The 17,376-nt window shown below is 49.1% G+C and overlaps 1 protein-coding gene across 1 annotated transcript in view; it reads left to right on the plus strand.

The window, feature by feature from the left end:
• The window catches only part of LOC311311443 (myosin-10-like), a gene marked incomplete at its 3' end in the record, with an annotated part of 60,260 nt that overhangs the window by 17,665 nt on the left and 25,219 nt on the right, over nt 1-17,376 (plus strand). The window contains exons 4-13 of the mRNA XM_084441158.1: nt 4,100-4,127; nt 6,373-6,472; nt 7,085-7,114; nt 12,094-12,186; nt 13,122-13,185; nt 13,354-13,452; nt 14,617-14,760; nt 14,967-15,062; nt 16,412-16,530; nt 17,224-17,376. Of these exons, the coding sequence (XP_084297284.1) occupies nt 4,100-4,127; nt 6,373-6,472; nt 7,085-7,114; nt 12,094-12,186; nt 13,122-13,185; nt 13,354-13,452; nt 14,617-14,760; nt 14,967-15,062; nt 16,412-16,530; nt 17,224-17,376 (926 nt within the window). The remainder of the gene's footprint in view (nt 1-4,099; nt 4,128-6,372; nt 6,473-7,084; nt 7,115-12,093; nt 12,187-13,121; nt 13,186-13,353; nt 13,453-14,616; nt 14,761-14,966; nt 15,063-16,411; nt 16,531-17,223) is intronic.

The raw sequence follows: 17,376 nt of genomic DNA on the forward strand, positions 1-17,376 counted from the left end.
GCTTGTGTGTCGTAACCATGCCAGGGTGTAAAAGGCCGTTAAAATCTGTGATGGAGGGCCACTTCCCCTGGCTCAGACAGAGGTCATGGGAAAAGCCATTGGCCAGCCGCCATCCGCTGAGGACGAGGCGAAAACGAACTGGCCTTCTGAGGACAAGGGGTGTCCAATCTGCTTCTGAGTTTTGGTTTTATATCGAGCCGTTTCCGGTTCACTTCGTCAGATGTGGAAATTACTCTTTTGACCGTGCTTTGGTCATTATGTCCGAAGGAATCTTTACTGGGCAGGAGTGTAACGTAAAGTTTAAAGACCCTATATACTCAAACACAGGGCCTATAATACATCGAAAAGCCATGACGTGGGATGGTGGTCGCAAAACCTTTACCGCACGTTACTGTCCTTCATCTCCTCACCATTTTCAACTGAATCCGCCGAGCGAGATGAAGCAGTTTTAAGCAGATTCAAACAGTAACCACTAGCTTTCTCAGCAGGAAGCTACAGCACACTTACCTCATCAGCCCCGAGACGGCGACCAGCAAAGCTTCTCTCTGCTCTCTAGAGATGTTACTTAGACTCCACATTTCAACACTGCGCATCAAATCTGCCACTCGCTGCATCGAGCATAATCATGCCGATAATTCAGACTTAATCACCTCACCTTGATTAATCAGGAGTAGTTTTGAACATTTGTCATCATCTAGTAGCCGTCTTGTAGCTCAGGGCGAAATTCCCAAACTAATGAGGAAACATCAACGTGACCAGAGGTTCTCTAGCTCATATGGTCTGTGTAATCCATCAGTGGTTTCTGTAGGAAGCGATACTGTAGTTCTCCTTAGTTATTGATGGCTCTCTGTACCCTGCTGGTCCTGAAGCCAATCATCCTAATGCACTGTCCACCTTTCCACCACTCCCTCCCCCCCGTCATGAATCTACCAGACTGGATGGAAAACCTATTAACAAGTGGATTCCCGGACGCCATCGAGTTAGCGATGACTTCAAGGGGGTCGAGCCCATCCGTCACTAAGGTGCTTCTCTCAGCTTCAGCACAGACATCACCAGGGGACATTGCTGTTCAGCTCCCGATGACTCATAGCATGGGGTGTGACGACACCCCCCCTCACACTCCCCATTGTGTTGCTCTGCTCGTGCTCTTGTCCGACCTGACGACATGGTCCTCCGTTTTTTCAAGTCCACTGATACTGACAGGAACGCACATTCCTCGATGGCGTCATCTCCCCGTTGGTGCCCCAAACTCATAACACAAATCGAAATGTCGCCATGTTCTGTAACACCCGGCACCATGGCACGGCGCATAGCACTGTCGCCTCACAGCAAGAAGGTCCTGGGTTCGATCCCCGCTGGGGGCGAGTTCTCCAGGGTTGTCAGGTACCCAGGTGGGGTATCTCCCGGCCCCTCCTGTGTGGAGTTTGCATATGGGTTTCCCAATACGAAAAACATGCAGAAGAACAGACTGCCGACTCTGTCCATCCCCGACGAGAACGGGCAGAAACACTTGGATCGATCCCCATTAGGGATGCACGATATATCGGCCCATGTTAGTCATTTTTTAATACATCGGTATCGGTCCGATGTGCAAAACAGGGTTGATGTGAACAGCTGATAATTATTTCTGTCTAGCTGCTGTTGTGTGTGTTGTTTTTTTTAGAGGAAACAGTGCGGTAATGGGGAAAGGACGATGGGTTAAGAGCAGGGGAAGCGTTTTATCGGCGACCCTGATGCATATGTGTGTGTGTTCCTTGTGTTGCCCATGACTACACACTAGGGCTGTCAAAAAAAATTGGAAGTTCGAAAATAAATTGAATATCTTTTTTCAAAGAAGTTCGAACCTAAATTTGAGAGTTTGAATATTGTAATATTAATAAATAATATATTATTTATAAAAAATTATGCAGCGAATCGTGTTCATGCACGAAATGTTCATTTCCCTCGCTGTCAAAAACACCTCAGCGAGGGGTAACAGTGTTCACAGTACAATATTACAGTCAAGGGTTATTTTATTAGGCTATTATATTCATCAAAAATCTTTTTTTTATTTTTATTTTTTTATATAAATTCGAATATCGTTCGAACTCTACAAAATTAATTCAAATATATTCGAACTCAATTTCATGGCACTTTTGACAGCCCTACTACACACGTGTGTTGAGTCAGTTATATGACAAAGAATTATTCTTCTCCAGCCACCCAACGCAAGCCCAATCTATCCGTGCGCCTCATTAACCCCGGCAAGTACCGGCGGTGTGCTGGTGTGGCGGCCAAACTGATGTCAGATGTCCAGCGCGAGACAGGCTTCGGAGGCCATCTTAAGTAGAAGATTCGATCTCCTGATTTTTCCAGATTAGAAGCGGGGCTGTAATCGTCCTCAGCTGGACTGTCGTTTCCACTGCTGTTGCTGGTTAGGATTTTGGAAGGTAGATCAGAACGGTTGCCTCTGGCCCCAAGTCTCAGTCATTTACCATACAGTACTACACGCTAATGGAGTCCCAGTAATGAAGGTGCCCTAACACTCCCCTGCCAGGCAGACTGGATTAAAGGTGAGTGGAAATGGCAGCAAGGCTGCCACATGTTACTAGAGTACAGTATAGCGGCTACGCAAGACGAAAAAGAGCACAGTCCCATCCATTAACAGGACGACCTAACCTAAAACGGTGAGCAACAACCAGTATAGACGTAGATAGCCTCGATATGCAGTTCAATCCCAAACTTAGTTAAAATGAATCAATTCCGTTCAAATTAAGGAAATCAAATCATGGGAACAGGGTTTGGTGGAATCAAGACTTGTTCTGTGTTGACTTCTTCAGGGCCTTAGAAGGCCTCTAGGAACTCGCCTCCACGATCCAACCAATGAGAACAAAATATGGAAGGAGAGGACAGAAAGGGGGCTCTTTCATTGGCTGGTTGTCTGCAAACAACAGATCTGGCTGTCCCTACCGATGGCTTCTTCCTGCTCAATTGGTCATAAAACAAGAGCACTCTCTCTCTCTCGCTCTCTCTCTCTCTGTCCTCACTTTAAATCATAGTAGTGGTCTCTCTGCCATCTAAAAGCTGTGCTTCTCTCATCTGCCGCCCCCTCAGGCCAGTATATTGCAGGATGTAACCTGAGGTGGCTGGGCTGGTTGAAGGTGCTTGTTTGCCAGATTCTCTTCCTGGGCTATCGATTCTCTCACAACAAGAACCGAGGAGCATTTATATGGTTGTCATAATGCGGGCCTGAATAACTTTGTCACAAATCGCAATCTTTTCCTGCTGCAGTTCTCACAGGCTCTTTAGAGCCATGGTCCTAGAATCTAGTGCTCACATTTGTTTCACATAGGTTGGGGCCACCTTTGTGCAAATGCTGGTTGTGGCATAACTTAAGCAATTATCGTCTCCCTGGATTTAGTTTGCTGTCCACAACACCGTCATGACGTTAACACCGAGGTTTAGTGCTTCACTTTCCTTCTTGAAGATTTCTTGTTGATATTTCACCTTATTTATTTATTTTTTATTTTATTTAGAAGTTTATTTCAGGGACAACATACAAATATATTAGTCTCCTTAGAGAGAACATGCATTGTACTAGATTATAGCTTTTGCTATTTTCCATCTCCAGTCCAATATACATACAACAATACACAATACCTGGCCCAGAAGACCTGTCTGTGACATTCTCTAATGTCTTCAGAGAAATGCAAATGACTTCCTCCCACAGAATGACCTTGAAATATTGAAGATGATATCTCAGATATTTAACGGCAAACTCACACGCTCATTAAAGTTGTCTTTGACTCTGTTTTTAAGTAACTTTCCAATCCACCAGCTTGTGATGAATATAATACAAGACCTCATTTCGGTGAAAAAAAGATTCAGTGTTCTGGCACCAGAAATGTCGGCTAGTCTCTAAACCCTACCCTTATTTTCCTGAGAATTTCCCATCATGCTAGAGGACTTCCCAGAATTTCCCATCATGCTAGAGGTTGGCAGTCACTGATGAGGTGAAACCTTGAGAAAGTACTGAGCTGTGTAGACGGATGAGTCTTCAAATGCTGACAATGTTCCCCCCCTCTGCCCCCCCCCCTCCTCCTCTGTCTCTCTCCCACAGATCGAGAGGACCAATCAATCCTTTGCACGTGAGTAACCCATTGAGACATCTCTGCTCTTTTCCTCTACGGCTGTCAATTTCGGGTGCGAATCGTTGAAGCGTTGAGTGTCTCGCCACACGTTCGCGCACGCGATACCTTTTTATGTGGTTACCGTTTTCACCGTCTAATCTGCGGTGCCTGGAAGAGGTCTGGCAGTTGTTCCGGACCGTATTATTAGAACTGGCACATCAGACCAGCCTAATTGCTGAGCGTTCACGGTCCAATCGCCCCTAGTTACCAATGTCTCCTCCTCACTAACGTAGTATATTCCCGGGAAGGGAAACACATGCTCTAAATGCGTTCCCCTCCCTCTCTCGCTCGCTGTTACTCAAGAGTTTTTGGGAAGCGACGGTAATGTGTTTAGCTCTGATCACAGCGGCCCGCAAAGACGAACCTGATTGAATCAGGAGCCTGAAGTTATTTAAAACCAGGGGGAGTAACTCCGTGACACTGAACAGCCTGACGCGTCGGTGGGAGGAAAACAGCCACGGGTCTGAGAAATGTCTGGCATGTCTGGTCCCCCCCCTCCCCCCCGTCCGGCCTCCCTCTCAAACACCCCGGCATCTATGAACGACGGCGACGCGGCCCAGGAAAGTGTCGGCGTGGCATCTCGACACTCGGCCGCTGTGACGACCCCGGAAGGGCGGGGGGGGGGGGGGGGGGGTTTGGGGGGTTGCGTGAAAGAGGATCCTGGGTAATAACACGTACCCCCGGGGCTGTTTGTCTGCTCTGCCGCGTCGACTCCCGTGTCGCCCCCCAAAAATGACCGCCCTAGTCACAGGTTGCCCAAGGGTTATGTGAAAGGCCAGCGGTTACCGAAGGGGTCAGGTAAATGTTTTCTCTGGCCTGGTCGTGTGCGCAGGCAGAGCGCCGCAGGGAGCCGCTGACATATCTTGGGGATCGTGGAAGAATTTTGATGGGTGTCTGAGGTATGACTGAAGGCTGTGAAGATCAGTGAGACGTGTATTCTGTGTGTGTGTGTGTGTGTGTGTGTGTGTGTGTGTGTATACACGGTTTCTCTCACTCACACTCACACACACACACACACACACAAACACACACAGATACTGTGTCTGTAGGCACATAATAACCCTCACAGAGTTGCAATGTGATTAAGTCAGCCCTTGAAGTTATGAGCTGTCTCATCCGCGGCAGGGCGGACCTGAGGAATCTGACACGCTCAGTTCAAGGCCAACAACGCGCCATCGCTCACCAATACCCCGTTCAGAACGGCCTCGGAGCCCCGGCCGTCTGCAAACACCGCTCGCCATCCGTCGCCTATTTGCCACCGCGGTCTTTTTCTCCACACACCCAGCTATGCAGACAAAACGCTTGACTCGCGGGTGTTAATTGGTACCCGTTCTAATGCCCCAGCTATGCATTCGCACGTCGAAAAGCGTCGCTACATCGAGGCCCATCCGCGGCCCGGCCCGTAAGAGCACGGCGAAATAAAGACGAGACATTTCCAGACAGTCCTGAAGCACTCCAGGTTTTACCCAGCTGCTGAACTGAACCAGCACTGAAAATAAACAGCGGTGGTGGACGGCGACGCACTGGGGCCCAGGATCACTGCAGCCCTCGTTCCATCTGAGCCCGTGGTTTATTTTTCATTTATTTTATAATATGACTTTTAGAGGGGAAAGCGCGCGGAGAGAGAGGAGGTTGGCTGGCTCTCTCGTTCCGAGGCTCGCCTTGCGAAATAATCTCACAGCAAAACATATGACTGCCCCCCAAAAAAGCCCGTCCCTTCTCGGAAACAAACGGCACCCCAGAGACGGTGTGTATATCCGAAAGGCATCTGACAGGATACTTGCATGAATGGTACTAACATTGCCACAAGGCAATATTAACCCTATCAAATCCTGTCAATTCAGCAAGTTCCCAGAGAGTACAGCCAAATGAAAAGTGTGTTATAAATAAAATGTATTATTATAATTATTATTATTATTATTACTATGGAAAATGATGAATACCATAGGGGAGGTGAGTGGAGGAGGATATGGGGGTTGTTTACGGGTAGAGCTGTTCTCTTCTAACCGTGGAAGCCTTCTCACACAGAGGAGGCCAGCTCCCTCTCCTCCTCCTCTCCGTTCCCTCTCCTCCTCTCCGTTCCCTCTCCTCCTCTCCGTTCTATCTCCCCCTCTCCGTTCTCTCTCCTCCTCTCCGTTCCCTCTCCTCCTCCGTTCTCTCTCCTCCTCTCCATTCTCTCACCTCAGTAGCTTTTCTCACGCAGGGGCGAATCGGGCGCCGGCAAGACGGAGAACACAAAAAAGGTCATCCAGTATCTGGCCCACGTGGCTTCCTCCCACAAAGGAAGGAAAGACCACGTTCCTGTGAGTATCCCCCCCCCCCCCCCCTCTCTCTTTCTATCTCTCCATCTCCTACACTCAGCGCTCCTCCATACACTTGTTCCGATCAAGGTTGCTCATGTCAGTGATATGATATAGCCCAGGTTGAGTTGTAGCTGACATGTCTAGTGGGGGCGTGAGCGAAGACGGATGAGAGGTGGCGGACATGTCTAGTGGGGGCGTGAAGCGAAGTCGGATGAGAGGAAACGGCTCATCCAGATGATCATGTATTAATGACTAAGAGCCAGACCCAGTCTGATCCACCGGTATGTAGGCCACAGTTTATAAGGGATTAACCCTCGTGTGTACATCAGAGAGCTATGATGATGGGGTAAGGATACGTTACCGGGGTCATCGACGCGGGCTCAGGGTTTATATCAAGTCACCGCTCTAACTCACTAGCTATGCTGATGTCATGATACTGATACACGGTTATGAGTGCTGCAGTCCAAAGCACCCTGTAGGAATGACATGGATGATGTTGATGAATGGGGTTGAATGGGGTATACATGACAGAATGTACTGGCAACGTAAGTGGGAGCTTAACAATAACGATGGCTTAACAATGTCGATTTGTGTTTTATTTGCAACAAACAGCCAGAGTCGCCTAAGCCGGCGAAACTACAGGCAAGTCTTTACCCTTTCTTATACACCCCGTCCATCTGCATGCATGCTACGCTAACTCTGTTTAGCCAAGGGTCAGTTGAGGGTATTCGTTTGTGAGAACAGACAGCGTCAGGCTTGTGAAGCGGTGCCGTTAGTGAATATTATCCCCGGAGCCGACTCGCTCAACAACACAAGCCTGTGTTAGATTTAGAATCGGTGCAACATGCTGGCAACAAATAGATGTTGTGGATTGACCTAGTCTCTCTGTCTGCCAGGCACAACATCCAGTTGTAAGTAACATTTAAAATGTGGCATGGATACTCATCAGGCTTTCTTATGGTCTTCATTTGATGTGAATGCCCTTTATTTATTGATTTATTGATTTATTTTTTATATATATTTTTTTTTATAAAGTTCTTTACTGTGTAAATGTGCTTGCAAATGTCGTTATTCACACTCAGTGAAACATTGTCGCATGCATGACTTTATACTGTTTGTGTAGCTTCAAGCTAAGTCCTAGCAGACATGTTGTGCTTTGTTAAATGAGACGTTATGGAAGGCGGTTTGGAAGATGAGCCGTGGGACAGTTTAAGAAAGACAAAGTCATAATCCTCATGTGGGATCTCTGGCTCACTCTCCCCCTCTGGGGTCAGTCAGGGGTCAGTCTAGTGACTTAACTGGCTGGCTGAGTGACTGGCTATGGTTGGCACCAGATAGTTCACTGGTCTAGTGTTACTCTCAACACAGTCGCTATTTGCCTTTCAATCAGCTGCTGTGGACGATTGTGTTTACTCCGTAAAGATAGGATGAAATGCAGAGGCACATGATTACTGTGGCACAGGCTCAAGGTTAATTTGAAAAGCGTATGGAATCAACTGTCACTGATGCGCAACGCTCGGAATTGGGCCTCTCACAAGAACGTTAATACATCACTGCTCGTCTGTTTTTTTTTCTGTAAATGTCGTTTAGCGTTAGCCGACGGCCTTCCTTCCCGTCACCCTTTTTCCTTCATTTGCCTACACATTATTTAGTCTAGCCTACGTTGTCTTAGTAATATCTGTAATTGTTTGGTGTATTTTATGTGTGCGTGTGTGTGTTCCTAGAATCCATGACCATTAACACTTGTTTATTTCCATGGTAACATTTGAATCTGCCCACTGACTACAGAGTGGACCCCTGTTCTATGTGAGTAGCAAGTAGCACCCTCACCTCCCGCACTGCACTCACTAGCTCCACCCACTCTGGGCAGAATCTATATGGGGGTGCTATTGCCACTCTGTCTACTCTCGATATAGTCCTTTATGCCTATTTGAACTGGCCAATTAGAAGCTTCTATTCTATCCATCTCTGGGATATTTAAAGGTGATGTAGATAACATTTTTATGTAGACGACTCATAAAAATAAAAATAAACATCCACGTGAAAGGTGTAGAATTAAAGTATTGCTTTCCTCCACCCCCCAAAATTGATTGATTATGAACTGAATTATTGTTGTTTTTTATTGACTGGACTGAAGTGTAGGTTGTGTTTATCTGTCTGATGTCTGAGGTTTGGTTCCCACCTCTGACAAGGCTCGTTAGCCGAATTACGACGTCGGTACCACGCAGTATCTCTGTCGTAATACTATTGGCTCATGGGCCTTGTTAGGTGTTTTTTTTTATTTTTATGATTCTTCTGCATAAAAATGCTATCTATATCACCTATAAGTTTGGTTAAATATATTGCAACTGTTCTGTGTAGCCTCCTCATACTTACCTGTAGACCTCTGCTTCTTCCAAATACCTCGAGCTAAAAATCGCTTCATTCCAGGAAATTTGATTCCTGAAAGTTGAGTCCTTGATTCCTTGAGTTGAAAACATAACTTAACTGCCGGGCAATAAACAGGGTCCCCGTCCTTGTCGCTACCACATCCCCAGTGTTCAGATTTACGCCCTCAGTCATAAACGCCGCATACGTCCCGCACCTCCCTACACCGAGCAAGGGCCCCCCTGTCAGCGCCTCATCGCTCAGGTCCCCCCCTGCCTCCGGCTGCTGGTGAGCTCGCCGGAGAGCTATGCAGCGAGGCGCGGGCCCTGCCAAGAGGATCCCCGCCCAAACCTCCCCCACTCCTCCCTGGGAAAAAAAGGGGGGATGAGAGGTAGTCGAAAACAAACAGTTTTATCTATTAATAGTGCAGCTGTGAGACATCTACCTTCCTGTGGTGTGATGTATTTTATCCAGCAGCACCACGGGATGCCAACCTTTGACCTCTCGATAGCCATTATCATTGGTCACAACCACCGCTCCCTCGTTGCTGCCTACGACTACAGATGTGTTTCTATATGCAGAACATACTGTACAGACTGGCTGTGGAGAAGAACCACAGGAATCTCTGCTTTCTGGCACCATCGCTGACTCTTTCACTCGGGTATGAAAAGCTCTGCGTACTCCGACCGACGGCCGGTTTCTCAGGAAGGGTTCCGGGTTTATTCTGGTTCCCCCCCGAGCCCGGCGCAGACGCCCCAGTCCGGGGCTGTCATAGTCGTTTCGGACATTCCCAGTCTGTCGCTGAGCTCCGGCGCCATTCCCAGTTCGTAGGACTGGGAGGAACCACCGGTAACGTCCGTCTACTCTGAAGGGATACCCAGACACCGGCGACCGGCCGTCTGGTCTGCGGTGTGCTGGTCAGAGGGTTGAGCAGTGAGCACATCTCTGACCAGCTCCAAGATTTAATGGACGGTATTTTCACCGACCCTCTTTGACGTCCTCCCCTAGTCTGGCCAGACGCCCTCTGCCAGTTCTGATAACGGGGGGGGGGGGGGCAGTTTGTACATGCGCCACATGTTGTTTCTCAAGAGCAAGTATGCAACGGAGGGGAGGACTGGAGTAGTAGATCATTTTCGCTTCAGTGGAGAATTTAGGATTTTGCTCATTTAAAAAAAAAAAAAATCACCTCGTCTGCGTTGTTGATATTTGACGATAAACATGCGAAGCCCAGACCGTTCCAGCTGTCACCACATGGTTTTGAGGGGCCGGTTTCTGGACACTGTCAGAAGAGTAACACAACTCTTTTGGAATTTGGGTCAGGCTTCTAATGCCCCTAAATTGGACCGCCCCCCCCTCCTCTCCCTTCCCCTTTGTGCTGGTGCTGGTAATCTCCTCCATGTTCCTACCTCCTCAGTGCGCGGGGGTTGAAAACACAAGAGGCGGCCAACAGCTCAGACGCCGCCGCCCCCGCCGGGCTGTTTGACGCGGGGGGGGGGGGGGGTCGGCTAGCCGCTCGGCCCCGGTGTCGATGCCGGGCCGCCAGGAGGGGGGCAGAGAGAGGAGAGCTGTTCGCTTCGGCTCCGCCTCATTCCACCAGCATGAAAACTCAATTAAGAGCGGCAAGTTGCAGCTCTCCTCCTCCTCCTCTGTTCCAGGCCGCGACCGCAGATCACGTTGCACCAGCCTGATTCTTCTCAACTCATCCTGCAGCCCCCCCACCTTGACCCCCCCCCCAGAGAAAACAGACACATGTCGATCAAAACGACGTAACGGGAAGACATTCCTACCGGCAGCAGGAGAGAAATAAAGGGGTGCGGTCGAGAGCGTGCTATTGTACGTCGGCCATCTTGGATTCCCCGGTCACGACCAGCTCGGATCGGAGCGTAATGGGCCACCTGTCCAAACACCGGCGCCGGCCGCCCCCTCTATTCAGCCTCTCCGACTTGTCCAGGGTTTTCAACGGGAGTGAGAACAAGATCACTGTTTCATTCTCTCTCTCTCTCTCTCTCTCTCCCTCTCTCTCTCCCTGCGGTAAAGGGAGGGCTGATTGCTCCTGATAGGATAAGGAGCGTGCCTCTGGCCTCTGGCCTCTGGCCTCCCTCCTAAACGGCTCCATTTCCACAGGATCTCCGTCTCAAATCACAGGCCGTCGTCGCGGAGGCTCGTTAGCCCCCTAACTCATCCAGCGCCGCCCGCTCCCTCCACAGTTCATAAACCGCGCAGAGACAACACAGCTGCGTTCAGCGACGGGGCGTCCGGGGGAAAGATGATGACGTTAAGCCCCGTTCATTTTCATTAACTAGCTTCTACGGTTTACGATTATCGTACTGCCATACCATAAACAAGGGGGTTGACATGGATGGAATTTGCTTGATCGTTTGTGACCGGTTGTTAAGATATCTCTCGTCGTTTCAACAGTGCGAAGAGGAAAAAATAGTCCAGCTCGTAGTCCAGATGGGTTGACATGGACGTTGATGTGTTGAGCTGAACCATATGTCGTGTCCAGAGCCAGGACAGTTGCTGTTGTGTTCCAGGAATTAAAAAGAACTACGGTTCCCAACTGTTCTCAGTCCAAGTCCAGTTTTTATGGAGGTTCAATTCACAGAAAATGATGTCAGGAAATCAGGAAACAGGAAACATGTAAAACAACAAAGATAGGACAACTTCTGCCTAATGACCACAGCACTGATTTATTTGGAGAAAGCAGACCCTCCTTTTCCTAACTTTCTTTCGGCACGCGCCACTGTCCTTGACTTATGACTTTGCTTGAGGCTGATATTTATTCTGGCTTTTTGTTGGAAATGGGAACCATTTTGAATATCACGGTCTATTTCAGGCATTGTGGGATGCTTGGTGGAATACCATAAAACAATGGATATAAGCTTAAGCTACTGCAGTCTTTCTCTGTCTCTCACTCTCTGTCTCTCTTGTCTTATGTATTGAAAGATATTAAGGAGAAGTCCTATAAGTCCCAGTGATGTCCTGTATCTTGCAGTCTTACAATGTCTTTCTGTCTTTTCACTCTTTTCTCTGGTTCTTTTAATGGGCATACTTAGTCAACGTAAAATAATCCTACTAGGGAGACACTATCATCGCCATAGATCTATCTGCGTGTTATTGTTTAATTGTTCAAAATAAGATGAAGACTATTGTTTAATTTTTCCTTGTTGAAATTGTTTGTAGTTAGCTGGGTTGTTTTGGGGGGGAATGTTTGCCGACACAGTACGTTCCTGTGACCTCTGACCTTTTCTCAGGGGGAGTTGGAGCGTCAGCTCCTACAAGCCAATCCAATCCTTGAGTCGTTTGGGAATGCCAAGACAGTGAAAAATGACAACTCATCACGTTTCGTAAGTAGACTAGCAAGATTTGGATGCGCTCTCACACACACACAGACGCACACACACACACACACACACACACACACACACTCTCACTCACACACACACAACCTGCCGTACTATTGTGGCTTCACTTCCCTACCCCTTGCTCAATCATCTGGCACCTAAATGGGATTTAGCCGGCATGTGTTGGCATCGTCCGGAAATTTCCGTAGGGGCATTCCAGATGGACGGTGGCGTCTGCTCCTCATTAATCGCGGCTTTGATAATCTGGATCCAGTTCAGACCGTCTGCTGCGAGGTCATAGCGAGCGAGGTCATCAACCCCCTGACGACCACAGAGCAGTAGATCATAGACCATACAACACCGTCCCAGACAGGGCACGCCACAGGGAACGGGACTATTTTTAAGATCAAATGTTCCGTTACCGTTTGGCTGCCATTGAAACGAAGACGGGGTGCGGGTCATCGCGTAGGATTTTGAGAAGGCGTTGTTATTGAAGTCTTTGATTCCATTTTTCTGCAGTACGTACCTCTGCTGCTATGCGCATGGAAATTGAAACGCCATCTAAAAAACGGCGGGGGAGGACGTCTACACGCGGTTCTCATCCCTCTGCGGTTCTATAAAGCATCAGGATAAGCATATTACCATCTCCTGGGCTGACTCTGCCTTTTAGTGACCTCACGTCACCTCCAAACGCCGTGAGAACTCGGCATTAAAGCAGACATTTTGGGGTTATTTCCCCCGAGACCCGGCATCTCCTGACGCCGGGTCTCCGATCTTCTCCTCCCGTTTATAAGAAGCAGACTTGTGTAGCCCCAGGCCGTGCTCCTACTCCCCTGAGCCCAGGCCTCGTGTTACTGGTGAGGCCCTGCAGTGGCTGGCCACTCGTTTTTCTGAAATCTCTCCCCTCGTCTGTTTCCTGACCCTCCTCATATCTACAGGGGAAGTTCATCCGGATCAACTTTGACGTCACCGGGTACATCGTCGGGGCCAATATCGAAACTTGTATCTTTTTTGGAGTTCAGTTCCACGCTGTCACATCAAATTTGACAAAGTGCTTTTTTTTACAATTTTAAAATTGGATGTTAACTTTAATCCCGTTGTCTTGAGTGAAATAACATGAAGCCTCACAGCCCCCCTCCTCCGCCGGAGTCCTTGACCGTGTGGCGTCAGACCTCCTGGAGAAGTCCAGAGCCATCCGCCAAGCCAAAGACGAGCGCACCTTCCACATCTTCTACCAGCTGCTGGCCGGCGCCGGAGAGCACCTCAAGTGTGAGTGGCGTCATCGCGTTCACAGCCAAACACACACCGTCCGCCTCAGTCAAGAGCTGAGCCCATCAGGGTCTGTGATCCATGCTGAGCCTGTCAAAGAATACGAACAGTTCTGCCTTTATGTGTCACTGTTTAGATGAGATACAACTTTATTGTCCGACCAAGGCTGGAAAGTCTTTGGACTCATCACATAAAACATAAAACGCAACATACTCAATCACTTTCCTCAATAATACATATTAGGACAACACATTACAGGTCGAAGCACAGTACTGTTACATACAGCTTAGTATGCTCAGTATCTTAAACATTTTGTCTTCATATCCATTTTGTGTCATGTCGGGAGATTTCCCGCGATTGTGAAAAGTGAGCTCAGTCAGATTGACAGCAAAGAATATAGGACTAAATATGCCTGTAGACTACTCGGCATAAAACAGAGGTTTCCCTAAAAAAGAATGTGTGCATCACCCCCCAAAGACACATTCTGAGCCAGGAAAAGCCCTGCATTCACATGAAATGGGAACAAAACTAGACACACACTAAATAACATAGTTTGTTGTACACATTCAAACTACCTCACGAATCGCACAAGCCTTCCTGCGTACGGCTGATTCAGGTAGGGCGTCCGGCAGCTTCTGCTGTCGTCCGTTACATTGATCGCTATCCTGACGCTATCCTGGCCAATTTAGCCTTGCTCCTTGAATTGAGGTTTATTTTCAAACCCATATCAGAATCCATTTATTGCCAGGTACTGTAGTTTACAACATACTGTACTAGGAATTATGTTAGGCAGAAGCTGCTTTTGCGGCGTGAGGTCTCGGCCCTGATGGACCGCAGCCCCCTCCGGAGGGGAGTGGCATCCTCGGGATGGGAGGAGTTGGCCGCAACATACAGTATACTGTAACGTTAAAGCCCAGGATGCTGATACAAACCCTCTCTAAGATATCCTGGCTCCTCGACAGTAAAACCTGATCTTAGGTCTTAGTTCAAACCCATTAAGTCGTTTCCACTAGTATTTCAATATTATTATATTACTATAATCCAATCCAATCGTTTGACTCTCAAAAAGGCCTTATGATTCATCCAATCCCATAACTGCCTGTATAGATAAACCACATGTCTTGACTCTGACTGGGATTTCCACTTCCTGTGCGCGCCATGCAGCGGACCTGCTTCTGGACGGGTTCAACAGCTACCGCTTCCTGTCCAACGGCAACCTGCCCATCCCGGGACAGCAGGACAAGGACAACTTCCAGGAGACCATGGAGGCCATGCACATCATGAGCTTCGCCCACGAGGAGATCCTGGGTAGGGGGGGGGACGCACGCGTGACACGCTCCCTCTCATTCTGTGGCGTTGGTGGCAGAAATGAGTTGACTAATAGTAACAGTAGAGCTGATCTCTGTCTTTGTGGTGACTTTTCTACCATCTCTCTCTCTCTGTCTCTTTCTCTCTCTCTGTGTCTCTCCTCTCTCTTTCTCTCTTTCTCTCTCTCGTTTTGTGAACCTTTGCAGCCATGCTGAAGGTGGTGTCTTCTGTGCTCCAGTTCGGCAACGTCATCTTCAAGAAGGAGAGGAACACGGACCAAGCTTCTATGCCTGAGAACACAGGTACTTACTCAGACCTCACATAGTCTCAACGCCAGACCCATGCGAGTTCTTTCGCTGATACCCTACTGTACGTAAGCTACGCTAACTACGTTACTGCATGCTGCTGATCTCTCTATGGGTCTGGGACACTTCATGCAGAAATCTGGTGCTCAAATCCTGGCAATTCATTGGTTTCGCTGTGACACCAATCAGTAACGACTTTCGCGATCAGGCCTTCCCACCCATAGATATGCCCCGCCCATCTAACCTGGGCTAGCGTCTCTCATTTGCTGCTACGACCTGTCACTCTTTCAATTTTGAACCGTCGATACGCCCCCTCAGAATGCCAGCTTGGGCGGCGAAGTGGCACAGACTCTATTATGTAGCATGCAGAGCTCAGCGATTCAACATAATATTTGAGTCTGGAGAGAGACTAGACGTTACACACACACACACACACACACACACACTCTCTCAGGCCTCCCCGGGCCAGGACCTTCTCCCTCCTCTCTTCCTGCCTGGCACGCCGCGAGTTCCCCCGCATCACCGAGGACGTCCCGATGATTTACCCGACTCCGCCGGCCCCCACCGGCATCGCTGTTAAGACTTACCGCCCCTTTTAATCCCCGCCCAAAATACACACACACAAAAAATGAAATGGAATGCAATCTCCAGTACTCCCAGTACTACGTCTCTGGCACTTAAAACGCAAGAAAAGAATCGAGTGCCAACGATGCAGCTCAACCGCTTATTCCCAAATGGAGAAAGCAGAGCTGGTTGGAGGAGGAGGGGGCGGCGGCGGGGGGGGGGGGGCAGATGTTTTTAGCTGCAGGGTCTAGCGCTGGCTAAGTCGCCGCTGGAAGTGGTACGGTTGTTATTCCCTGGCCTTCTCTAGAACCCCCCTCCTCGCGCGTCTGTGTCGAATCGGACATCTTTCCAGTTCCATTCTGTATGAAAGACAAACATCATAAAGGGTCTCTTGAAACGTGTTAAATCTCCCCTGTTTACCCGTACGTGTCATAAACGACTCGCCTCACGCCGGCTTCCCGCTTCGAGCTCCAGGCTTACCTCAACCGCCGAGCTAGCCGGGGGAAAACCGCTCGGCCGCTGCTTGTTCTTTACCGTTAACGGTCAGACTACGGCGTGTGTATTCAGATCGAGAGTGACAGTTAAGCTACCGGTCCGTGTAAAGCTCCAGTCCACCCGCCATTGTTGGTTTCTGGCGGCCTCATGTTGTGGTTTCACTTTTTTGGCTTCTAGATCTTTGTTAGGGGAACTCAAGATGGTGAAGTGGGCTGTTATTCGTCAACTCTCTCTTCCCTCCGTTCTCTCGTCTTTATCCCCGCCCCTCTCTGTTTTACACCAATCAGCCGCCCAGAAGCTGTGCCACCTGCTGGGGTTGAATGTGATGGAGTTCACCCGGGCCATCCTCTCCCCTAGGATCAAAGTGGGACGGGATTACGTGCAGAAGGCCCAGACTAAAGAACAGGTACCGAACCCCTCTCTCTCTCTCTCCTTCTCTCTCTCTCACACTCACTCACTTCCCTTTGTACAGAACCTCTCATGGATCACTCCTAAGCAGAACTGTTGACTTTGGACCAGAATTGTATCAGTGGTGCAGGTGTGGCTCTCTCCCCTGTTTGAATTATAATGCTGGGAAAGTCGCTCCCTTTTACTTGGTAGACTGGCTTGCCAAGAGCAGCAAGCATAACGCTTTACATCTGATGGATTTTACGAGTCATTGTAGTCACTCTGGCTCTGATTTACTCAGAGCCAAACATGAAAGCTCGTCTCGGCCCGTCGAAAAGGCACCTGTTCGTCTGAGGGAAGCGCCCACCTTGTTTCCCGACCGAGCTCATCAAGGTTAATGATATTATATTTTCCATCTTCTTCATCACCGTTTTCCATCTTCTCTCTCTCCACCCCCCCCCCCCCTCTCTCTCTCTGTCTCTGTCTCTCTGTCTGTCTCTCTCTCTCTGTCTCTCTCTGTCTCTCTCTCCCTCCCCCCCCCCCTCTCTCTCTCTGTCTCTGTCTCTCTGTCTGTCTGTCTTTCTCTCTCTCTCTCTCTCTCTCTCTCTCTCTCTGTGTCTCCCCCTCTCTCTCTCTCTCTCTCTCTCTCTCTCTCTCTCCCTCCCTCCCTCCCTCCCTCCCTCCCTCCCTCCCTCCCTCCCTCCCTCCCCAGGCTGACTTTGCGGTGGAGGCCCTGGCCAAGGCCACCTACGAGCGTCTGTTCCGCTGGCTGGTCCACCGCATCAACAAGGCCCTGGACCGGACCAAGCGGCAGGGCGCCTCCTTCATCGGCATCCTCGACATCGCCGGCTTCGAGATCTTCCAG

Source organism: Borostomias antarcticus, assembly GCF_949987555.1.
Source record: "Borostomias antarcticus genome assembly, chromosome: 7".
NCBI classification, from domain to species: domain Eukaryota; kingdom Metazoa; phylum Chordata; class Actinopteri; order Stomiiformes; family Stomiidae; genus Borostomias; species Borostomias antarcticus.